The 27,007-nt window shown below is 37.3% G+C and overlaps 1 protein-coding gene across 1 annotated transcript; it reads left to right on the top strand.

Moving 5' to 3' along the window:
- The first annotated feature begins 65 nt into the window (after positions 1-65).
- Positions 66-26,428, top strand: CHMP4C (charged multivesicular body protein 4C). The gene is made up of 5 exons (XM_079901779.1): positions 66-261; positions 20,335-20,512; positions 22,685-22,799; positions 25,814-25,979; positions 26,162-26,428. The coding sequence occupies exons 1-5, from the start codon at positions 72-74 to the stop codon at positions 26,224-26,226; spliced, it is 714 nt and encodes a 237-aa protein (XP_079757905.1). The 5' UTR covers positions 66-71; the 3' UTR covers positions 26,227-26,428.
- The last annotated feature ends 579 nt before the right edge of the window (positions 26,429-27,007 follow it).

Below are 27,007 nucleotides of genomic sequence, written 5' to 3'. Positions count from 1 at the left end.
GTTCCCCAGGCGCGGCCCCGGGGAGCCCTGGGACGCTCCCGGGACCGCTCTCACCCTTCAACTCCACAACCATGAGCAAGTTGGGCAAGTTCTTTAAAGGGGGAGGCTCTTCCAAGAGCCGAGCTGCTCCCAGCTCCCAGGAAGCCCTGGTTCGACTTCGGGAGACAGAAGAGATGCTGAGCAAGAAACAGGAGTACCTGGAAAATCGAATCCAGAGAGAGCTCAGCCTGGCCAAGAAGCACGGCACGAAGAATAAACGAGGTAGGCTCGGGGTCTGGCCCCAGGCGTGAACTCTCCCCCTCCTACCTCCAGCCGTTTCCTTGGGGACAGTCCGGTCTGGCCCACAGCACCTGTCCCCCAGGCCACCAGGTGTGCTCCCATGGCCTTTCTAGAAACTGGTAATGACCGCCCAGGGGGCCGGAGTTAGAGAGAGCTGAGCAAAGCACAGTCCTAGAGGGCAAAATGTAAGGAGGCATCACATATCTCAGGAATCAAGATGAACAATATTTTTATGCAATATTTTAAAAACTCAAAGTTGATACAAAAGCATCCATAATGAACAAAATATCAATATTTAAAATAAAAACAGGATTGGTATTACTGATTCTTTTCTGTTGCAGCTGGCCTTTATGTGTTCTGCACAGCCCTTCTTTATTTCAAATTCATTCTGAAATGTGATGTTTTGTTCATCGTGGATTTTTTTTGCATTAATTTTGAATTTCACAAATATTGCATTGAAATATTATTTATCTTGATTATTGCTTTTTTGGGTGCCCCCTTAAATTTTGCTCCTGGCTTGTCTCACCCTGGTCCAGTCCTGCTGATTTCGATGCTAAATATCAACTTTTCTGCCGTGTGTTTGTATTTTGAATCGTACATTTTAACTTGCTTGTAAATCTCCATTGAAGTATATTCTAGTATGTTCTGGTTTCCCTTTTCCTCAGCTGTTGAAGACTTTAGTTGGCTGTTGTGCAGTTGAGCTATTATACCAAAAAAGTAATGTTGGAGAATTAAATATTAATTCTATCACTGGCTTTTGCCACGCGGAAAGGACTTTAAGTCAGTAATGATTCTTGGTGATCCCCTTGCACCTTGAACCTTTTGTTCTTTGCCAGAGTTAATTGGTTTCTTCAGTGTATGGCTCTCCCTATAGAAAATAGATCTAAACAACACCCGTGGCACATATAAAAACCCAGCAAGAAGTTGAAGTGATTTGCTCTTGTAACACAAGTTCAGTGACAGACCCAGAAATAGAAGTGGCAATTTAGGACTCTGCTCACCACCAAACCCTGAACTTGCATCCTCAAGTTGGGCTTCTTGAGTCATAATGAAGCCTTGGGAAGATTTAGTTTGCCCTAAATGACCCTGCTATTGTTTAACACAGGAAAGGAATCATGTCTCCTGGAGTCGACCTTGAAAATCCTGCTCTTTCCATAAAAATGACATTTGTGCCCATTTACTACCAACAACAAAAAGGCCAAGTTTCATTTTCCTCTGCTCTTGCATGTAACTCTTGTCCACATTATAGGCTGTTTTAGAGTTAAGTGCTGGTTTCTATTTTTACTTTGTGTCTGAAATATTTTGGGATGTTATTAAATGGCAATTTCTACAGAGAGACTATGCCAATATGACTTGCTAAAAAGCCATTTGTTGTTCTGTTCCTGGGCCCTTCCTCTTCAGTTTGATGGGTACTCTGCCATTTGCTTAGAGTACCCATCAAGGTACTCTGTCAAAGGTTTTTTTTGTGTTTTTTTTTTTTGATTTGTTATCCACTTGGATCTGTATGTAGCTTTATCTACAGTGGTTGCTCAGTAAATACTGGCTTAAAAAAATCTGAAAAATGAAACGTCTGCTTCTATGAAGTGGTAGAAATATAGATTTGCTTTCAGAAGAAAAGAATGTAAAATAATATAACGTTCTTGAGTTGGCAATGCACTAAATAAAGTGTCTACGAGTAGACTTTATAAAGACACCAAAAAAAAATAAATAAAGGCAACACAATCAGGAACATCACCCTAACTTCCTTAAATCAGAGTAGCTAGAGATGTATCAAGTGCAAATAATCAATTGGTTTCAGAAAAGCTATTTCTTTTTCATCATTTATCCATGGGAACTTCACTGGAGTTAGCCCAAGCCTGATTCGACAGTGGCCCTGGAAGTAGGAAGTCTGGTTAGCATGAGGCCATCTGTAATCTAAACTATGGAAAGAATCCAATCACAGGCCATGCATTCGAAACGCTGTCAATATCAGCATCTTCCAAATAAACCAAATAACTTCATATACATATGGTTACTGTTTTCCGTTAGCCCCCAAGAAATATTTTCACACACATAAGGCCAAATATATTTAGTACTAAATGGGTCTTGTGCTACACAATGTCAGTGTCAGAATGGCCGTAATTTACCTGTTAATCAAAGTGACATATGTATGTGCAGTTAAAGTTTTACTTCTAGAGGCGGTTAGTCAGCTAACATGCTGTCAAGAATACTAGTTGAGTGGCCAGCTAGTATCATATCAGAAAGGACCATACTCCCAGCCAGTACAAATTCTTCCGTGATCTAGTTCTCTACAACAGAAGTTTTGACAGTTAGCATTCTCAATGTCAAATATGGATTTTATTGGTAGAATGAGTAACTCTTAAATTAGCATAATAAATGTTAGAAATGGGATCTCCCTGGTGAAATTGTGGGTATTCTAAACCTGTGGTTTGGCTGAGATAGTTTAGAGATACTTCCTTGCTCCCCACGTAAGAACAGGCGTTAAGAATGTACTAGGTGTATAACTAACAACGTTAGGATGGTACCCGGGACTTGATCAAATCAGTGTAGTGTCCAGTCCTTGGTTCAGGTGGATGTCTGAACTCCCACAGAGCACAGCACCCTGCCAGGGAAGGTCGCTGTCTGTGTTCAGTGAGCCTTTCGTATAAGGTGTATTAGACTAAAAGGACATAGAGCTGGAACTTCAGTGAGCTCATGAACAGGTTGAGAAACTGTTTTTTGCCTGCTTGGCCAATGTATGTTTGCTTAATAAATGTATCTGCAGATCTGAGTCTGAAACTTGCTTTCATTGCAACTTGTAGCAAGGCTGTGCAGTGGTAGCTAATTCTTACTTCAAACCTCTTTGGCAATTACCATAATCTACCAAAAAGAGCCGGAGTGGGCACCACCAAACTGGTTTTGCAACAGCCATGATATCAAGGCTCTGTTTATCTAAAAGAGGAGCAATTGAAGCAAGATCTATAATTTGGTTAAAAACTTGAGAAGAGCAGGCATTCTTTAGTGCAGTTTATTCAGATTACTATGATAGAACTCCTGCTTTATATAAGCTAGTAATCTGCTTTGTGGAAAAGCAGATTTTTTTATACGTCCCTTAATTTTTTTCTATTTTTGCTGAGCACTGTCATCTAGAGCAGTTTTCAGTCCTGGCTGTATGTGAAAGTCACCTTGATGCCTGCGGGATCCTGCCCGCATAGATTCTAATCTAATTGGCTGGGGTGGGGTTTGGACATCAATATTTTTTAAAGGTGCCCCCAGGTGATTCTGCCCTGTAGCCAGGGTCAAGGATGAGAAAACTAAATCCATGGTAATGTTAGTGGGGTAGAAATACAAGGTCTCTTAGTCTTGAAGTGCTTCCTAACTCTTTTCATATCATGGCACCCATGGGCACCGATAATGTTTGTATGTGTCACTGGGATAACCAAGGACCAGCAGCTCGAGGACTCTGGACACCCCAGGCTGGAGGCCTCAGGAGCTGAAGGTATCAACATTTTAGTACATTGCAACTCCCTCCTGCCACACTAGTTGGTGGAACATCTTAGAGGTCACTGTTCTAACCTCCCTTATGAGTTTTTTTTTTTTTAATAAAATCATTAAGAGATGGTCACAGGGATTTGCTTAAGTGTAATATCCCTCTTCAGTTTTCATCAATGTGTAAATATCTGATAGAAAGTAACTTAGTGTTGTAGTCAAGAGCCTGGGCTTCAAAGCAGATAGCCCTGGGTTTGATTCCTGGCCCTGTCCTGACACTTAGAAACGGTGTGACTTTAGACCATTTACTTGGCCTGAGTCTCAGTCTCTTCATCTGCATAATGGTGGTGATAAAGTTGATCCTCAAAGGTTTGATGATTAACGACATTACTGTGTCAAGCCCTCCATTCAGCACTTTATATATATCACCCTTTGTGATAACATAGCATTTTTTTTTTTTTTAAAGCTGACATCAGTTTCCTGGTAAGGTCCACATACTGGCTCCAATTTGTCTTCTGGAATAACACGGAATAAATCTACTCCACCTGTCATGTGAAGACCTTTCACATAGTTGAGGACAGCAGTCACTTGCCTGAGTCTCCTGTTCTGCAACCCCACCTCTGTCACTTCCTCAGTTACCGCTTCCCGTGCTGAGGTTTGCTCACCAGGGCAGGTCAGTCAGAGAGTGAGTGGCCCTTGACATCTTCCCCCTCGGTACCGCTCTACTCTCTCCCCTCACTCTTGTGGTGGCCCTGTTGCTTACATTTTCCCAGGCAGAACAAGAACTCCAAATATGTAACTATGTGAAAAGGGGTGGATCCAGGCTGGAGTTATCACTAGGCCTCAGGCTGTTGGGAAGTGGACTTACAGAGGTGAGAGGTTGAGACAGAGAGGAAGTGAATTTGACCAAAATCCCTCCTCAGTTTCATTTCACAGGATTCCAGTGACAACTCGGAGCCGAGGTCATTCAACGTCTTTGCCAGGTGTCTGTTTGGTGAAATGAGACCTCAAGGCAGAGAGTCTTGTGTGCATAGCTGGCTCCCTTTGAGCCCTGAGGTGTTTGGGGGCAAGGATGAATTTGTTTTCAGAGTCATGATGCAGTTTGGGGCTTCCTTGGAGTCGGGATGTGGGCACAGTCCCACTAGTTTAGCTCAATGCTGGAATCTCTTTGGGCTTTTTATGATAGTTGTCACAGAGCTGAAGTCTGCAATCTCAGACACCGGAGACCAGAAGAAATTGGTAAAGAGAACCACATCGGTATCAGCTGGTTGAGTGCCAAACTAGTGAGGGCGAAAGCATGGCTCAGGTAATAGGAGACAGGCACAGACTGCAGGACCCAGATGGAAGTTCCCCTGGGAGATATCACTTACCTGGCGACCTCTTTTCCTAATAGAATTTCTCAAAATGTGGGCCTCAGATCAGCTGCATCAGAAGCCCTGGAGGATGCTGGTTAAAGTGTATACTCAGAAGGACGCCCCTAAAAATTCTAATTTAGGGTTGAGTGTAGAGTTCAGAAACCTGAACTTTGAACAAATAACTCAATGATTCTGATGCAATTTGAGAACCTGTATGTATTATTTAATGGGCTGTTAAACTGGGAGGCACTATCTCTTCTCTCCTTTCTTCCTCCCCCATTCTGTTCTCTTGTTTCTCCTCTCCTCTGGCATCACTCAGATACCCGGATGTGTTACACAGATACTCCTGCTGTGTTAATTGTGAAGAAACACTCCCAGAGCTTCTGACAAGTCATCTTAGGCACCGGAATTAGTTTTCTTTAGGGAAGTGTATAGGGTACTATTACTGCACAATCCTTGTGCAGGGTCCCAGAGTCCCCCAGTATTCAAATTACAACCAGGCATCACAATAGTGTTCTGTTTGCCTCTGATTATCCAATTGTTGTACCACACTCTGTGTATTCTGGGGCCAGGGAAAAGAATTTTATTCCTGGGGCATCCAATACCTGGATCTTATTCTCAGGTCAACTGCCCATTTCTCTTCTGGAAAAGACAGATCAATAGAAATGCGACCCTTCCTCAACCTCCACCCTCAACTTCCTCCCTCACCTCGGGAACTCCCATCAGGCTTTACCCCCTGGTTGGGGGGGACCTAAAATGTCTGAACCACTCCTGGGAGCCCTATTCACTTAAACTGTAATTTTAAAACTTCTCGCTTTCTTAATACCTCCCACTCCCCTCTGAGCCCTGGCAAGGATCTACAACTGGACTTGGAAAGAATTAAAAATCCCAGCCAGATTTACCCTTCCCCCGCTTTTTAAAAACAATATTTTAAACTTGCATTCCATGTTTTACATGTATTTCTATTCAATATCATCTTATTTTCAGTTGCCTTAAAATTAAGATTTTAAAATTCCAATTTCATTGGCTTATATATGAGCCATTTCTTTTGGTTGAATCAGTCACAGATTTATTCAGCTGCCTTTTTTGTTGTTGTCCAAGTATTAAAATTTATTGAATAAGACAGAACCAAGGACAGAAGCTCATGACACATCACTAGGGACTTCATTCCAGGATCACCTCTGCATGATAGCAATGATGTTTCATGTAAGATTCAGCTAAGGCATGATTACCGGTTTGACACTCCAGCACTCAGTGAGTTTAGTTATTCATCTAGCTATGAATACACCTGACCTCTATCTCTAGCCCACACCATCTTATTTCTCTAAGTTTTTTTCTCTTTTCCCTAACAATGCCTCAGTATACCTTACAAAGTACATTCCTAAAACCAAACTATATTCACACACCTCTGGTTCACAATGCTGGTTTATGAACTGGTAGTGTGTTAACTTCATCAGATTCACCTGGAAAGCTTTTTAAGCTGCCACAGCAGGAGATTCTGTTTCAAGAGATCTGGGATAAGGTTTAGAATTCTGGTACTCATAGCTTTCTGGGTGATTTTGGTATGTATAAAGTTAGAAGGCCAGTGGGTGGTCCATATTTTTTCTTTGGTCATCATCCAGTAACCCAAAGAAAAGAAGCCCATGAGATTAGTTTTTGAACTAAATTTTCACCTTGTGAACTCGTATTGGCTTCTAGTTACCACTGGTTTCTTTTCTACTTCCCCAGAAACTAGAGTATAGAGTGTATCTGTTCTAGAATCATTCTTTCAAGTATCTGTGGTACAAATTTTGATAGTTTGCTGACCTATCATATTGGATTGGCCAAAAAGTTCATTCGGGCATGGAAAGACCTGAGCAAACTTTTTGGCTAACCCGTAGCTTCTTCTATGAGGGTAATTGGGACCGTTTCTTGTGTTATATAACTTTACATCTAGTTTATTTTTTTCCTTCATGAATTTGAAGCTATAGTATAAATATTGGAACGTTCATTTGTTATTATTCTTCATTTAAATTCCACAAAGCTGGAATAGAGCACCATATTTGGGGAAATATTTACATTCAGCAAAAATATAATTTTACTTGATTTATGCTATTTTGTAGTTTACTGAATCAGCCACAATAAAATAGAATAAGGTAGAAAAGTTACTACTAACACCATGGTTATGCCAAAATCATATGATTTATGCAGTTTCAAGAAACTACAACAGGAGATTACTGTGAACTGTCCTCAGATGTACTTAGTATTACTAGTATGTTTCTCAGTATTTAGGGCTACTTATTTCAGATCAGATTTTATTTTCAAGATAACAGAAAAAGAAACCTCAAAACACATAATACTCTAGCCTATGCCTATAAGGCAAGACATCTGATTCTGAGTTTTAAAGTTTATGATGCTTTGCTTTGGGGGTCAGTTTTGGAAAGGGCATGAATAATCTATTTTGGTATTCAATTTTTGTAATACGCTTAAGTACACATGAATCTATTTGTGCTCTTAAGGGACAAAATTATCACAATCACTTAAAATATATAAATAATATTGAGGTTTTATTTTTTAAAACTACACTCTCAATCCTCTGCTTTAGCAAACTACATCCAGAACTTACAGCATATACCAGTAATTTTAGTTTCTCCTACTTTTTCTGACTATAATTTTATAGAAGTTCTAACACATACACAATTGCTCAAAAATTTGCAGAAGGTGAAGGAAAAAAAAACAAAACGAGAGTCTGGAATAAATATAAAGCAAATAATAAGACATTTCCTGAGTAACTGACTTTCTCGTACCAGAGATTTTAATTACTTACCTCAAACAAGTGGTATTAATAGAGAATTACTTATTGGAAATATTTAGGACTTAGTACGAAGTTTATATGGTCATACTTTAAAGCAGTAAGAGCTCTTAAACCTGGACCAGTGGCTCTCTCAGCCCACTGCTAAGCCCTTTTCTCAAATATTTCTATCTTGTGGGAATTTCCAGTGAGAGAATGGGGAATAGCTAAAGCCCTGCCCATCATCTGCTCTGTGCAGCCTCCAACACCTCTTCTCAATCTAGCAGTCTAGTGACTTAAATACCAACAGTGTAATTGCTACCCTCAAACAAAACAAACCCAAAATGGCAAGCAAGGAGGAGTGGTGATTTTTAAAGTATAGGAAAGGAAAAATTGATTATTCTCCGTTAAAATTTGGGAATCGTTGTATTAGAAGTTATTTAAAAACTTAAAATTGAATGTCAACCAGTGAGCTTAAATTAATAAAGTTTACACTTTTATATTTGGCTTACATATGAAGTTAGAGAAATAAAATTGTGCGACAAAACATTTTGGACATTTCATTCTCTATTTGAACATGAATTTTTAGTGAATCTTTTTGGTTCTTTCACAGAGCACTATATGCTGCACAGTCATAACGGGTGTGTCTTCTTTGCTGTAGCAGGAACATTGTTCAACAGGCCTTTCTCAATGAGCAGTGCTATTTATATTACCATTCTTTTTGTATATTTCATTCATGTAAAAGGAAGGTCAGTGTAACCTTGGAGTTTGAACAAAGATATTATCCTAACTCAGAACTTCTACTGTGTTGACTGAAGCAAGAAAAAAAAGTTATGATTATGTTAAGCCAATTTACACATATTTCAAAAATCATATACACAAGAACCTATGTTTTATCATTTTTTGAGCAGTTTGACAACTTTTATTCATGTAAACTATATTTACGTAAACTATTATATTTGTTGAGTGTTTTTCTCTCACTTACATTTGAAAAACTAAAGAATAGTACATAGAGTTCATCACCAATGTCAAAGTAAACCTTTCTTCAAGAATTTAAGTTAGTAATAGTCACCTTGCTTTGAGGATAAGAATTATGTATTCCTCCAGATTTTTTTTTTGGTATTCCTCCAGATTTGTTGGTCATAGGATCTCTGGGGAATAATCATAGAATCATAAACAGTGGGAACTAATGGGGGCTCTAGGGGTAAAGTTTGTTGGTTCTCAGGAGCACCTACAAGCTGTGGGCACAGTAGTTGGAACTATTGGTGCATCATATGAACAAGGAATACTTATTTACAAGTAGGAAATAGAACCACATTACACACACACACACACACACACACATATACGCATAACACATATATCCATATATAGATACATATACACACATGCACATATAAACACATGCATATACACATATTCGTATATACAGACATACACAAAGGTACACACACAGCATACAAAATTATACCCATAGGTACCTATGTCTACCCTATAGAATGAAGCATAATCAGCTGTTTTCTGAGTTTTTCTATTTAATATTTGCTGGTTTCATGTTCATACTTTTTCCTCTATATTCTAGGCAATAGCAGGCCCATAAAGGTTACCAATTTATCAGGTTACTAATAATACTAGTAGCAAGTAGAAAACTTATTCATTCAATTGGTTATATATTCTGCCTGGTCACTTAACTGGGTCTTTACAAAGAATGTCAAGTAGATTTTAATTAATACATTGGTATAGTGTTCCAATAACAAGTTAATTTTACTTGCCTGGAAATTGACCTTGGAAGCAATTAATTATGAAAAATAGGAATTTCGGTAGATATTTAAAATGAGTCTTTTTTACAGAGTGAAGTAAGTCAGAAAGAGAAAAACAAATATCGTATATTAACGCATATAGGTGGAATCTAGAATAATGGTATAGATGATCTTATTTGCAAAACAGAAATAGAGACACAGACATAGAGAACAAACGTATGGATACTGATGGGGAAATCGGGGTGGGTGGGATGAAATGGGAGATTGGAATTGACATATACACACTACTATGTGTAAAATAGATAACTAATGAGAACCTACTGTATAGCACAGGGAACTATACTCAGTGCTCTGTGGTGACTTAAATGGGAAGAAAATCCAAAAAAGGGGGGACATATGTACATGTATGGATGATTCACTTTGCTGTACAGCAGAACTTGACACAGCAGTCTAAAGCAGCTATACTCCAATAAAATTTTTTTTTTAATTTAAAAAAAAGGAAAAAATGGAAAAAAAGGAAAAGTCTTTTATGCAAGCATTTCTTCCTTTTTTGGCAACTCAAGCCTAATAGCACTTTTAGGTCATGACCTTCCCCTCTCAGATTTATCTCCTCTATTAATCTCTTGGGTGACATCCTGGCAGTAAGAACTGCCTTATCTCCAAAAGTAAGTGTGAGCTTTTTAGGATGCGGAGAGGAACATCATTTCTGTTGGACAATAACTTCCATTTCCCTTGTCTTCTTCTATCTTTCTTCAGATGGCTAAGGCCACCTCTTTGTAATCCTTTACACTTCATAATATTAATCAATCACTCTTCTTTTTTTTAACACAAAATTCAGTACAACATTACTGGCTTGCTTCCAGCAATATTCCTCTTCCAAATGCCCTTTCCTCCGAATATCTCTCATTCCTTTTTTATTGTTTTCTCAAGCATATGCTTTGCCATTGTATAACCCACTACACTACATCATTTCTGTGGTGTAATCTTCTTTTAGCTTGCTATTTACCCTTTTTAATGACATTTAATATTGGCCAGACCTCTGAAAGTGTGATCTTACTTATAAGTTCCAGCTAGTGTGGCAAACTGGTGTGATTTGCTCCGATTTCTCAGCCAGAAACTTTACATCATTTAGTAAAGAGATTTGCAGCAGGGGAGAGGGTCAGGGGCTAGAAATAATATGTTTCATCATTCATGCTTCTTACTGGGCAGTGTGTTTGAGCATCTGTGTAGACAGTCACCCTGGCTTCATTACCTTCCCTGTGAGGTCTTCCCTTACCCTCCAGAGAGAGTGTAGTGTGTACCTCTGTGTATCCATTGTGCTGTGTATGTGTCTCTTATTATTTTCCTCAATGTCTCCTATGCTACTTGAAGTGAAGGATGTACCTTATACAAGTTGGTATCCATGGAGACAGTTCCTGTAAGATGGTAGGTGCTTAATAAATGCTTGTTGAATGATGAATAAGTGATTGAATGCCCGTTTTATATTTTGCCTCCTCTGAGATTGTAGCCTTATTTCTTTGCTCCTGCAGTGTCAAGCATGTGGTGGATCTCCAGTGCATACCTGTGGAGTGACTGAAATGAATGGATGAAGGATATTTTTTAAAAAATGATGAAGCCTGGGGAAAATTCATAATGGGTTGGCCCTGGACAAATAAATGAATGTTAGAATTTTCTAATATTTCCCCAGCTGTTTCCAATCTAACCTGTGACTTTGAACAGAAACATTTTGTTTTTATTCCATTTATGGAATGCTCATGGTGATGCTTACTCAGATTGTGTTTTTCGAGAACTATAATGAGTTGCCATAAATAGAACTATTGTTTGATTAATGAAGTGAGTTGTATGTGAGTAAGAATGGGGCTTACATTGAAGTTTCTCGAATAAAACAACACGATTAGGAGACTTCCCAGTTAAAAGAAAAAGAGGACATAACCAATTGTGAGTGGCATGTCACTTAAGCACTCTCTGGGATTAAATCTTCCAAGCTTCATTTTTTTAGGCCTTCTCTAGAAATCATCCGTTCCTGGGAGAGAGTAGAGCTGTCGTAATCTAGTTTCATATTTCACAGATAGGTTTGTTTGTAGTCACTAGATATGATGGTTCCTAAAATGTTCTTCCTTTTTTTGCCAACTAATAGATGAACAATGGCATGGATTTATACACCTTGAACAAGCAAAGAATAACAGGTTGACCTTTCCAATCAAGATGCCCTCTACATTATCTAAGCAATGAAACTGCAACTCTTTTCTGCTATTTGAAGTTATTTTTCATAGATGACTGAAAGCCTTCCTCCTCTGGCAATGTGGTAGAGTTGCAGAGGGCTAGTTGAATTTTGGTTCAAGTGGGTAATTCTTACATTTCAGTCCCAGTTCTCAATGGGCTGTATAGTAAGGGCTCTTCGTGCATCCCTTGGCAGCAGTACATACTGGACATTGTTCTGCAGCTCCGTCGCTGAAGGAACATCACTGTTATACAAAGAGACAAAACCCCTGGAAGTTTCTCCCCCACAAAGGAATATAGTAGATTCCTTTGTTTTAGAAAGAATGTTTTCCAGGTTTCATCAGCTGCCTAAAAGCACATGTAGGAGTTTGGCAGATTGAATTGCACATTCTACATAGGTTACATTACACCCCTCGAAAAGTGTCCTTCTTTGCTAAATCAGGAGTGATGCTTTACTTGCAACATTTGTCGAATGTCTTTGAAAAAAATACAACTGTTTCTTTCCTAAATTGGTTATTAGAAAACAAAGTTAAAGCCTGTCCATCTCATGGTGGGCGCATGGCATCATCATTTCACATGAGAAACAGCTCACAGGGATACTCCTCACATACACCTCTTGACTCTTTGGAACAGAAGCGTCCGGTCTTAGTGTTTGGGAGAAACATACTGTGCCAGATAGAAGCCACAAGAAGTGTCAGGTGTCCTGGGGCCGGATCCAGCCATACAGAAATCATCTGTTTTGCTCACACAAGGTTTTTTTGAAAAATGTAGCTTAGCTTTTAAATTTGAAGGATTTGGGATGCAAATCCAGATCCCTTGCTTCTTTTGATCGTGTGGAAGGCTGGGCGTGCAGTCTGCATGGCAGCCAAGGACTGGAGCCCAGTGGTGTTGCTTCCATAGATCAGGCTTAATCTCTCCTGGTCTCTGGAGTTCCCACTTCTTCCTGTTGTCTCTTTGATACTGGAGCCAGTGTCCATGGCCATTTATCGTCACTCTTGCACTATTTTTTATTGTTATAATAGAGGAATATTCCTCTATCTCTTTCTCACAGGTGAGAAAACAAAGAAGGCCTTTCCCCTTAACCTCTTGCTCTCTCCTTCACTTACTTTCTTTCTTTTTTTTTTTTTAACATCTTTATTGGAGCATAATTGCTTTACAATTATGTGTTAGTTTCTGCTCCATAACAAAGTGAATCAGTTATACATATACATATGTTCCCATATCTCTTCCCTCTTGTGTCTCCCTCCCTCCCACCCTCCCTATCCTACCCCTCTAGGTGGTCACAAAGCACGGAGCTGATCTCCCTGTGCTATGCGGCTGCTTCCCACTAGCTATCTATTTTATGTTTGGTAGTGTATATATGTCCGTGCCACTCTCTCACTTTGTCACAGCTTACCCTTCTCCCTCCCCATATCCTCAAGTCTATTCTCTAGTAGGTCTGTGTCTTTATTCCCGTCTTGCCCCTAGGTTCTTCATGACCTCTTTTTTTCTTAGATACCATATATATGTGTTAGCATACAGTATTTGTTTTTCTCTTTCTGACTTACTTCACTCTGTATGACAGACTCTAGGTCCATCCACCTCACTACAAATAACTCAATCTCGTTTCTTTTTATGGCTGAGTAATATTCCATTGTATATATGTGCCACATCTTTATCCATTCATCTGCTGATGGACACTTAGGTTGCTTCCATGTCCTGGCTATTGTAAATAGAGCTGCAATGAACATTTTGGTACATGACTCTTTTAGAATTATGGTTTTCTCAGGGTATATGCCCAGTAGTGGGATTGCTGGGTCATATGGTAACTCTATTTTTAGTTTCTTAAGGAACCGCCATACTGTTCTCCATAGTGGCTGTATCAATTTACATTCCCACCAGCAGTGCAAGAGTGTTCCCTTTTCTCCACACCCTCTCCCACATTTATTGTTTCTAGATTTTTTGACGATGGCCATTCTGACCAGTGTGAGATGATATCTCATCGTAGTTTTGATTTGCAGTTATCTAATGATTAATGATGTTGAGCATTCTTTCATGTGTTTGTTGGCAATCTGTATATCTTCTTTGGAGAAATGTCTATTTAGGTCTTCTGCCTATTTTTGGATTGGGTTGTTTGTTTTTTTGTTATTGAGCTGCATGAGCTGCTTGTAAAGATGCTACCAGAAAACTACTAGAGCTAATCAATGAATTTGGTAAAGTAGCAGGATACAAAATTAATGCACAGAAATCTCTGGCATTCCTATACACTAATGATGAAAAAGCTGAAAGTGAAATCAAGAAAACACTCCCATTTACCATTGCAACAAAAAGAATAAAATATCTAGGAATAAACCTACCTAAGGAGACAAAAGACCTGTATGCAGAAAATTATAAGACACTGATGAAAGAAATTAAAGATGATACAAATAGATGGAGAGATATACCATGTTCCTGGATTGGAAGAATCAACATTGTGAAAATGACTCTATTACCCAAAGCAATCTATAGATTCAATGCAATCCCTATCAAACTACCACTGGCATTTTTCACAGAACAAGAACAAAAAATTTCACAATTTGTATGGAAACACAAAAGACCCCGAATAGCCAAAGCAATCTTGAGAATGAAAAATGGAGCTGGAGGAATCAGGCTCCCTGACTTCAGACGATACTACAAAGCTACAGTAATCAAGACGGTATGGTACTGGCACAAAAACAGAAATATAGATCAATGGAACAGAATAGAAAGCCCAGAGATAAACCCACGCACATATGGTCACCTTATCTTTGATAAAGGAGGCAAGAATATACAGTGGAGAGAAGACAGCCTCTTCAATAGGTGGTGCTGGGAAAACTGGACAGGTACATGTAAAAGTATGAAATTAGAACACTCCCTAACACCATACACAAAAATAAACTCAAAATGGATTAAAGACCTAAATGTAAGGCCAGATACTATCAAACTCTTGGAGGAAAACATAGGCAGAACACTCTATGAGATAAATCACAGCAAGATCCTTTTTGACCCACCTTCTAGAGAAATGGCAATAAAAACAAAAATAAAGAAATGAGACCTAATGAAACTTCAAAGCTTTTGCACAGCAAAGGAAACCATAAACAAGACCAAAAGACAACCCTCAGAATGGGAGAAAATATTTTCAAATGAAGCAACTGACAAAGGATTAATCTCCAAAATTTACAAGGAGCTCCTTCACTTACTTTCATTACCTGCTTCCTCCTTCAGAGTTTAGGTGTCTGATTCAGACCAATGGGTAGTTTGTGATATGGAGATTATAGTGTAAGTTGAGATCTCACATCTTGGTGAATTTTTAAATTTCTCCCAACTATTTTGAAGGGCAGAAACCATATGTTAATATAGGTGTTCAAAATTGTGTCCAAACCAGAACTTGTTATTATTATGTCAGCTGCGTCATGTGGCTTGTGGGATCTTAGTTCCCCGACCAGGGATTGAACCTGGGCCCTTGGCAGTGAGAGCACAGAGTCCTAACCACTAGACTGCCAGGGAATTCCAGAACTTATTGTTATTAATAAAAAATATTAACAAGGTTGGGCATTATATCATGTGGCTCCCAAAATATAGTTCTGAAATCTTGTGAAGAAGATGATGGTAATGATGAAGGTTTCTAATATTTAGTAATCACTCACTATGTGCCAGGCTAATTTCTTTACATATGTTATTTCATTTAATCTTTAACAACTGCATGAGTTATATTCGCATTTTCCAATAAGCAGCTATGTAAGGCCACGTAGCAGTGGGTAGATGGAGCCTAGATTTGAAAGGAAACCTGACTCCAGGGTACAATGTTCTATTGTCATCTTCTAGGTGTTATTTTTATTGTTATAATTATTGTTCAACTGAGGGAGCATCATTTAAGGAGAGTTAAGGTCACATTCCAAGGTTATTACACACAGTTTTTAATTGGTAGAGGTAAGATTAAAGGTAAGATTAAAATGCAATGCTAGTGATTCCAAAGCCCCATCTTTTATACCAAATTGCATTTTTCAATTTACAGAAAGTAATGTAAAATTAATTGTTACTAGGAAGCGTGGCATATTTTTTTAATGAAAAGTTTTAAAAATTCTCAAAAACAAAAAAAAGAAAATACTTTTGGGCCAATGGGTATAGTTAGGTTCCAAATAAGTATGGACACTGAACCAGCCTGACAAGATAGGAAGGAGACGGACTTTGAATCTTCCACCTCTGGGTATGTTGGGTGGAGATGTGTATTTGGAGTTTAGCTTCTTAGGATACTCTGCTGTATAGTATTATGTATTGTACCATTGAAATGCAGAGCTGTTTTGTAATATTATGTTCCTGTTATGGTGAGTTAGAGTGAAAAAACAGGTAACTTGTTGCTCGGAGGTCTCAGAAATAAGATATGCAATCTCATTAATGAATGACTGTTATATAAATCACTATTATTAATAGAAATAATATATAGTTGCTCAGTCTCTACTGTGTACAGGTACTTTATAAGGTGGTTTCCATAAATTATCACTAGTTCTTAGAACAATCACCCTGACTCTTGGGGATTATGTCCTCATTTCCAGAATAGCAAACTGAAGCTCAGAGAAGGAAAATGACTTATCCAAGAAGGAAAGTGACTTATCCAAGAATATACATCTATTAAGTCATGGAAGAAAATTTCACACTCTGACTTTGAAGGCCATACTCTTTCCGTTATATCATGCTGTCATGGTGCACAAAATTATCAAATTTATTCATTTAGTATTCATTCATCTTATCTTCTCTAAAATGGACCAATAATAGTATTTACTCTTGTAGTTTTTTTGTAAGAGTTAATGATATAAATCACATAATACACATAAAACACTTAACACCAGTTTGGCATCTAGCAAATGCTCAGTAAACACTGGTTTTTATTATGTACAGTATTTTGTTGGACATGTGCCAGGAACTGGGGAAACAGATGGATAGGATTCTGTATCTTTCCACAAAGGGCTTATAATTAGTGTAGGGGAGATGGCGTAGAATACATTTTACAAAAATTATAATCCAATGTAATAAATGTCATAGTGGGTGTGGATCTACAGGCAGAGTGACAGCACAGAAGGTCAGCTGGCCATATTCCTGCATTCAGGAGAAAACCCTCACACAACTCTGGTCACTCACATGAACAGCCTCTCCACAGTGATATTGTATGATATTGTAGAAAGGCCTTTGTGCCAGTTGTTTTTTTAATTTTTAATTTTTTTTTTAGCTCTTTCCTAAAGGACAGATTAAATAAATAAATAAAAGCTGTTCTTTAAATTAAGTGTTAGTGCTATTCAGCAAGGACAGAAATTGTGGTGTTGCACCTGGGGAGGGAAGTAGAGCAGAACCGAGTTGACCCTGGACCTTCACAGTGGGCAGAAAGGGGCGGGGAAAGAAAGTTACCACTCATGAGGGAAATATAGAAAAGTGATCCACACCTAAAAAGCCTTTCTTTGGCAACTGTAAGAATCCCCAGCCTGTCTGCTTCCTGCCTACCCTTGGAAGGAAGCCTGCCTGTTGGCATGCCCCAGGCGCTTCTGTAGAGCTCTGGGCAGCCTTCTCTTTCAAGAGAGAGACCTCATGGAGAAACACTCTTATGTAACTATGATTTCAACAGTTAGTTACACTGTTAAACTACAGTGTTCCCTGGCTTATTTTCTTACTATTACTTTTTGTATCCTATATTGTCCTTTCTTGGATTTTTAAAAAAATTTTTACTGGAGTAAAAGTATTTTTTTTTGGCAACAGTGCATAGATATAAATTCTCTAAATGCCTATAGGTCTAAAAATGACTTCATTTTGTTTCAGACTTAAATAATAGTTTGGATTTTTACAGAATTCTAGCTTCAAAACATTTCAAAAATTTTAAGACACTATTCCATTGCTGTTGGATAGCCAGTATTTCAAACGTTTGATAATAATATCAGTCTCATTCCTTTGTAGATAATCTCTTTGCTTGTTTCTCCTCTGGAAACATTTAAGATTTTCTTTTTTTACCTTGGAGTTACAAAATTTCACTAGTATAGGTCTAGGCATGTGCCTTTTATTTTTTGCTTTTCGCATCTAAGTGTTCAGTGAGTATTTTTATTCTGGAGAATCGTCTTCCTTCAGCTTGGGGAAACCGTATTCTTTAATTTATTTATTACTTCTTTCCCCACCGTTGTTTCTATTTTCTTCTGAAATTGTTATTTATTCTTGTATTATTATCCACACTCCCCCTGAAACATTCTTTCTCTTTTGAAATCCTTGTAAGACGGATGTTGGATTCCTTGGCTCTGTCCTCCAATATATTAACTTATCTCTCTTTTCATTCTATGTTCTGGGAGAATTCTTTAACTTTATATTCCAGGTCACTAATTTAGTCATCAGTTATATTTATTCTACTTTTTTAACATTTTTATTTTTTTTAGTTATGTTTTTAATTTCTAAGAATTTTTCTTGTTTTCTAGTTGCTCATTTTTATGGAAGCTCATTCTTGTCTTATAACACAATAGCCTCTTGATCTCCCTGAAGATACTAATACAAGTTTTGTTTTTAACATATTCTATTTCCTACATTATCTCTCTTCTCTTGGGTTCATGACAATATAGGATACAAGAAGCAATAGTAAGAAAATAAGCCAGCAAGCTCTGTTGGTTTAGTGTAAATAACTGTTGAAATTGTATCTATGAAACTTACTGCACTTAAGAAATGTTTCCTTAAATATTGAAAGAATAATTTAAAAAACTGGTAATCATCTGGAACTAATAAAATCTAGATTATTTCAATCAAATACTGTGAGGTTTGGGGTGATAAGACAATCTTGTTTGGGGACAATACATTTTATAGATACTGATTAATTATAGATTTTGATTTATTTTCAACATGAATAGAAAACTTAAGTTTAATTATATGTGTATATTTTAAATACAAGGGTATCCATTAGAGTAATTTAGTATATATAACTATCCCACAATTAAAGGGGGATAAAATGGACAAATGAAAATTGATCAATCTATATAAAGACAAGAAAGCAAAAAGAAAATAAAAATCATAACAAACAGAAAACACAATAAATATGATAGTAAAAAGACCATACTAGATGATATATCAGTTATTACAATAAATAAGAATAACTTAAAAACTTACATTAAAAGTTGGAGACTATCTGAATGGTTAAAAATAATCACACACATTAAACACTCAATGCTATCTGTAATAGGCAATATCAAAAGAGAGCAAATTAAAAATAATTTTGAAATTGAGGTCCACGTAAAATTATTACAGGCAAATTGTAATAAAAAGAAAACTGAAAGATTAATTTTATATTAAACATTAATATTAATATACAAAATATAAATTTTAATAGATAAATATTAACTTTATATTAAATATTAATTTAATAGAAAACAAAATGGAACTTGAGGCAAAGGTTAAATGGAGATCAACTAATATTGATTCATAGATCATTAATAAAATCCAGCAGGAAAGTATAATGGCTAGAAGTCTTCATGCACCAAACAAAAAGCATTGGAATAAATATACTGAATCTGTTGGAAGAACAAGAAGAAATTGACCAAAACCATTAGAAAACAGCCTTCCCTCAGAAATCTCTGTTGCAATAACTTACATGGTTCACTCTGAAACCATAAAAATATTTGCGTTCTTTTGTCAATTCCATTTAATTATCTTCATATTAGCATTCTGCTGCTGCTGTTTTCTTGCATTCTCACTAAATGCCTTATCAAAACTCACATTTTAGGGCCTATTTTTCGGGGTTCCTTCCAAGGTGCCATAGTCAACTCTCTTAGTGTTGTGATTTTTGAAAGAAACACGTAAGATTTTGCTAAGTGTTAATGGGAGGGTATTTGGATACCATTTCTCTGAAGGCACCAGTCTTTTCCCTCACCAGTATGCCATCTAATCCTTGAGAATGACTCTACAGTGTTGATTTTATGGACACTTATGATTAGATGTAACCTTACTGATCATCTCATAGTCACTTCAGACCAAGACAAGCTTGGCATCCTAGGCTTTGGACTGTCAGTCACTGACTACCTTCAAGCAAGTCATATAACTTCTCTGGGTCTCAATTAACTTGTCTTTGAAATAAGAAAATAGGGCTAGAATAGATAGTTCTTAAAATTCTTTCTTTCTCTAAAGTTTTATTTTTCTTATTACGTGATATTTACTTCTATTTTATCTATTCTTTTTCTAAAATCCAATATTAACAGAAACACTACTGTGGTATATTTTATAGACTATGAAATTTTGACTTTTCATCTTCTGACACTTGGCAGATCTTTGGAAGAATAACAAAATGTTTCAGGAAGCAGTAGTTGGTACAAGCAACTGAAAGGATAGATGCTACCCTTTAGTTTTTTTATTTGGTATCCTCTTTGGTTTCAACAATACTCATTCCATGGTTGGTGCTGAGTAAACAGCTCAGCAAGTGTCTTGAGTGAGTGATTGGCTCTCTCCTTATAAATGTGGCTTCTCCCTTATTTAGCTGCATTACAGGCACTAAAGAGAAAGAAGAGGTTTGAGAAGCAGCTCACTCAGATTGATGGCACACTTTCCACCATTGAGTTCCAGAGAGAAGCCTTGGAAAACTCACACACCAACACGGAAGTGTTAAGGAACATGGGCATTGCAGCAAAAGCCATGAAAGCACTTCATGAAAACATGTGAGTGACTTTAGTCTCCCTCTGAGCCATAAATTCCCTCAGTGCTTTGGAAGTATATGATGGTCTGCACAGGAATGGGCTTACTCATTTGAGACTCTTTGACATGTAGGAATGGAATGTTCCTTCAGAGAAAGAGCAGAAATAATATTGGCAAAAGAAAAAAAAGCCATGAAAAAATAAAGGACATTCGTTTTGCCCTTAACGTTTTCCAGTAGACTCACTATTGTTTGACACTCCACCTGCAAATATTTTCATTCTATAATTTTTAAAAGGCTTAAATGTTAATATCTGTGAAGGTGTTAGAACTATACAATAGTGTTTGTCAAATTTTGGGGGGACCTCAAAATCACTACTAATGAGAACACAGATGCCCAAGCTCCTTCAAGAAAAGTAAGCATTGGGCCTTTTTGTTTTTAACCAAGCTCCCAGGTGATTCTGATACTAAGCAATGTTTGAGAACCATTGACATATAATAGTAGATAAAAGCATGGATTTTGGGTCAGATTTTCTGGATTATAATCCCAGATCCTGCTGACTGTCCTTGGGCAAATTACTTTGCCTCTCCCTGAGTCAGTTTCCTTATCTGTAAATTAGAAATAATAATAGTACTTACCTCATGTGGTTATTGTGAAATTCAATGAGATACAGGATATACTGCACTTAGGAGTTCCTGGCACAGAGTAAGTGCTCAGTCATCTATATTCATAGTGGCAGTGGGGCTAACAATTTGCTTTATATTCACACTGAGAATCAATGTCTAGGACCTAATCCTTTTCCAAAGTTAAATATCATAGTGAAGGTTGGACCAAAGGTATGCAAGGGCGAAGAGTGACTGAGGGATGTAGAGAAGATTCCATGGATGGGAAAAGATGGGAGAGAGAGAGGCTGGGGTCATTGAAGACATCTTTGCTAACATTTTCTTGCCTTGATAATCAATCGACAATCAGCCATCATTTCGACAGCTTCTGAGAGATCTTTCAATTCATTATCAGAGTCACAGTCCTATATTGTTGCTGTAAGCTGGGTGCTACAATGTATTACAAAATCATAGTTTTTCTCTCCGGGTAGTTTAGCAGCATCATCCCTGGGTGTTCCTTTTGAGAAGAATTCACTCCCAGGCCCAAACTTTAGCTGTACCTTTCTCATATGATTTTTAAATAAATAATCCTTGTATATTTGTTATAAATATAAGAATTAGAAATAAGGGGTGATAGGAGAATGGCAAAGTATTCTTTTTGATTACTACATGAAATTATGTCAGAATACTCAGCTTTTCCCATGTATAGAGTATGGAAAACTTGTAAAAGATTTATTCCACTGGGAATCAAAATTTCAGTGTTAATTGCTTAATAATGAGGAAAATTGTCACTTCTCTGGTATCCAATCAGTTTGGCCTAGCTTCAGAGTTGGAGGAATGATTCAGAGACAAGGTACTGGAGAGGCAGCTCAGATGCTGGCATTCGGACACTGGCAGCTTCAGTGGGTGGTTGGAGGCCAGTGGGACTTGGGTGCTAGAAACTGTCTTGAAAGCAGCTGTCCGTCCTGCGCCTGTGATTCCTTTGCTGAAGTTGCTGATTCTTCTGAGGGCTTCATAGGCCTAATCCTGCTCTCATCGGTAATCTCTCAGACCATCAGCAGCTATGGGAAAGTTCTCAGGGAGCCAGGACCTCAGACGTACTAGGCAGTCTAGAAAATAGATCTCTAGTTCCAGAGTTCACCTTCTACAAAAAGTTGCCCTGATAGCAGCTGCTGAGAGCTTCCCGAGTTTATCTTAGTCACAGTGGTCCTTGGTGGCCCATGGTACCACTTCCTGCAGAGTTAATACATAGTAGCTTATATTTAAATTTTACATATGCCCTACCAGACAAAATTTCAAAATGGGTCTACAAATATTGTTAGTTATCAAATAATTTGCCCTCTAGTGACTCCCAAATGTAATGGCTATCAATTTAATTTAATTTACATAATTTAAAATATATGTACATATAGAGAATTATTAATTTTTTTGAAATGCAATTCTTAAAGTTGATAAGTCTTATCACCCAGAATGTTTACTATCCTACTGAAATAACTAAGAGTTTATATTAAATTGACTCATTTTTCTAATTTATATCTAAATTCATAATTTTAAAGTAAAATTCTAAACTATTTCAATAAAATATTATTTCCCAGGGATCTGAACAAAGTAGATGATTTGATGCAAGAGATCGCAGAGCAACAGGATGTTGCCCAAGAAATCTCAGAAGCGTTTTCTCAACGAGTTGGATTTGATGATAACTTTGATGAGGTGGGTGACCCTATATAAAGAATGGAGTATGGTGGCCGCTAAAAAAGACAGCTTCCCATCATATGGAGCAAGCAGGTTTCCTTACACATTTCCTTAAATATCATTAAAGAATAAATTTCTTAGAAAAGTACCTGTCTTAAGAGGGAAATGAAGTGTTGGTAGCTCTGATTTAAAGGAAAGATTAATATAGTTTGGCAAATAGCCCCCTAATTAAGTTTTCAGCTATTAAGGAAAAGCAGCATGTGATTATGTAAAGTTAGTGCCTTTTAATGGTTGAAGCCTAAAACCCCATTACGAAAAATTGAGTGCTCGCACATCTGGGCAAAACAAAGCAGACTGTGTCACTCTGCAAGAAACAGATCATGCTCATGTTAAATTAGAGGTTAGGCTGCCTCTGTTCATTACTTAGGCTATGAAACAAAGCAAATGTGGAGTGACATTATTAACACACACATTCCATTGAGATTAATAAGTCCAGTAATACAGGCTATAATTATAATGGTGATGTCTGCACTGTGAATTTCAATTGTTCTACTCAAAGTACACACAAAGTACACACAAATTTTGAAACATTTCCAATTCTCAGATTACAATGGCAAAGAATCTGACTTCCTACGTTCATGTAGTGTTAAAAATGGTACATCTAATAAGTAAGATGTAGTTCCACAGAATCCTTGAAAGTGAGAACTGGGTGTCAACAGCTTTTTATTTCTAGTTTTGTTTTATTTTATTTTATCTTTCTCCATTCTACTTTTTCGTTTTTAAATTGAAGTATAGTTGATTTACAATGCTGTGTTAGTTTCGGGTGTACAGAAACGTGATTCAGTTATACATACACATATATCTATTTTTTTTCAGATTCTTTTCTCTCATAGGTTATTACAAAATATTGAGTGCTGTCCCCTGTGCTATACAGTAGGTCCTTTTTGGTTGTCTATTTCATATACAGTAGTGTGTATACGTTAATCCCAAACTCCTAATTTATCCCTCGCTCCCCACTACTTTCCCATTTGGTAACCATAAATTTGTTTTCTATTTGTTGTCTGTACGTTTGTTTCTTCAATAGCTTTTTAAAATAGTATAGACCAGGGGTTGGAAAAATGTGGCTTTCAGGACAAATCCTCCTGAAGTTCTGTTTTTGTATGGCCTGTTGAACAAGATGGTTTTTATATGTTTAAGGGATTGCAGAAAACAACAGCAGCAGTGACAATAGCAACAAAAAAGGCTACGAGACAGAGACCATATGCGTTCTGCAAAGCCAAAAATACTGCTGTCTGGTCCTTTCCAGAGAAAGTTTGTCTATCCCTGGTTAGACTAACAAGCACCTAATGAGTGCACTATGACATGGTGGAAAGAGCTCTGGGCTCATTAGGACCTCTGGGTTCTGCCATTTATTACTAAACTTTGTGTAAGTCCCTTTACTTTTCTGACCCTTAGTTTTCTTATTTATAAAATGAAAATGACCGGATCCCTAGACTATCTCTAAAGCTTCTTAAATTCTAAAATTCTTTTATCAATGAATAAATAAGTGTATGATACCTGAAGTTTGAAAATGATGGAGATGATTATTCTGTCACCACATATTTGCTAAAGAAAATATCAATATCTTTTCAGTGCTGTTGGTAACCATCAAGCACTATTGGTAATCTGGGCATACATTCAGTGTAGGATAGTGTGTTCTGCTACTACTACATTTGCTATATTTGTTCTTAATTGTTTTGTGAGCAGAAATAGGATATCAGAGTATTCATGCTGAAGGTACATCATTCATTCAGCCTGTGGAGCATCATAAAGCCCACAACTACACTGACCACACTATTTCACATGGCCTCATGCTATACATTTTCATGTTTATTTCCTTTTCATGAGGTAGATATAATGGTGGTCAGACAGTCATTCAGCTTACTGTATGTCTGATACATGGTGACTTGATCGAATGCTGTGGTTGGCTTAAGGAACTCCACTCTTGGCCCATAGTATTGTTACTCTCATTTTAATATAGAATAATTATTTGTGCCTTTAATATAGAATAATTATCTGTGCCTTTCTCCTACATTCAATATGCTCCTTAAATTTAGGGACTGTTGTTTGGACTTGGTCTCCCCAGCCCTGAGTTCAGCCAGGAGTGAGCTCTCAGTAAATTTGTTCTATGATGAATAAATGAAGAAATCTCCTTGGTCGAATATAAGAGCATCTTAGGTCATTTCTAATAATGACAACCTCAGAATTCTAATGACGACAAATTTAGTTTTGACTCCCAACTTCTCTCAGGGGGGTTGGACTCAACCTGAGGACACTTGGAGCCAGTTAGACATGAACTATTCATCTCAAGTCATCTCATATATGTCATAAGGTGACTTTTACCCTTAAAGCCTCAAACTAGACTTGCCTCTGTAAGGTTCTTGGGACAGAGAATAGTTTAGGATTAAACCAGACTCTGGGGCTATTGCTAAAAGAAAGAAATACAGTGTACCTACCTTGAGTTGAAGCTTTCTTAACTAAGACATAGAGCATGATATTTACTAGTTTTGGTAATTTGACAAAGGAACAATAATACCTTTGATTCTTTTTACTTTTGGTATGTTATGGTTTTGCTATACCTGTTGTTTTATTTCAGTAGCATTAGCCCAAATGAAAATATTTATTTCCTCTAGTTAAAGTCTCACAGATTCTTAATTCTTAACAGTAGAAAATAAAAGATACATTGGAAAAATGACAGGCAAGGTGTAAATTTCCTAGACACTGTGGAGGTTATATATTCAGCTAGCACAAATTACTTGAAAAACTGTTGACTGAAGTATTATAAGATTAACTACAACAAATTTGCACAACCCCAAATATTCATATTTTAATTATTGCTCAGTGTTGCAAAACAGACTTAGTCTTAAAATAAATATTCCATTTCACTGGGTTCTCACATATCAATTGGGTAGCAGATGTTCTTGTTATTATGTTTGAGGAAACCCACTTCTTGAAACATTAACTCCCTAATTCTTTCTTTTTTCTCTGTTCAGGATGAGCTGATGGCAGAACTTGAGGAACTGGAGCAGGAAGAATTAAATAAGAAGATGGCAAATATCCGACTTCCAAATGTGCCTTCCTCCTCCCTCCCAGCACAGCCAGACAGAGTACCAGGTCGCATGTCTAGCACTTCCTCCTCTGCACATCGATCCCGAGCAGGTCTATTCCCCACCTGTGGTCAAATAATTACCTGAAATAATAGCCAGGCCTATGCCTTTTAGCACTTTTCTTTCATTGCATAAAATATACCTTTTAATACATAATTCATACCTGTTTTCTGTGCTGAAAGTATGAATGTCACCAATTACTAATTTTTATCCATTTTTGTTTGTTTGTTTCAGCATCTTCCAGGAGGGCAGAAGAAGAGGGTGATGATATCAAACAATTGGCAGCTTGGGCTACTTAAAACAGAATTTTTGGACACCGAAATTAATGAGCTGTACATAAGACACAAAAAATGTTTTTGCCAAATATAGAAGTTAACAAAGATTCTGTTTTATATTTATACTGGATGAATAATTGTCTTTTAAGCCTCATAGGTAAAAGTTAAAAAAGGAGTCATGTGTAGATTTAGGATCCGGGATGGAATGGGACTTCCTGGTAGCATTTTGGAGGATCTCTCCATACTGATGGGAGGGGGCATTCTACCTTGTTCACTATTATATTATTTCCAGTCCTGGCACGTAGTTGGTACTCTCTATATATTTGTTGAAAGAAAACTGAATTCTATGAACGTATAAAACATATAACAGTTTATAAGCAACTTAAGAGTGATATGTTTAGGAAAGATGGGGAAAATAACTTCCTTTCCTATGAGAATGCAAGTTTGCTGTGCTGTATCCATGTTGTAGCCCAGGGTGAATGTATAAGAAATGTATCTCTTATAGGAGACATGTTTGTAGAGAAGTCTTGTGTGAGTCTATACATAAATAGTTTCACTTGAGTTTAAAATCTTAAAGGAGTTTTAATTGACATTTATTATGCCAATTAAGCTTGGAATGGGACAATGGATGCATTTCACAAAATGTCCGGAAGCACTAACAGCTTACACTGCTGAGCAAGAATCTCCTGGGTATAATTTAGTCACTTAGGGGGCTGCATTAACGTTCCCAGTCCATTATGATGCTGTTATGGCTTCAGCGTGCTAAATGTGTGAATATTCATTCTTTTCTGTTTTGTGCTTTCTT

Source organism: Stenella coeruleoalba (genome assembly GCF_951394435.1).
Source record: "Stenella coeruleoalba genome assembly, chromosome: 17".
NCBI classification, from domain to species: domain Eukaryota; kingdom Metazoa; phylum Chordata; class Mammalia; order Artiodactyla; family Delphinidae; genus Stenella; species Stenella coeruleoalba.
The sequence above is the reverse complement of the archived record's forward strand: the minus strand, read 5'-3'. Positions and strand labels throughout refer to the sequence as shown.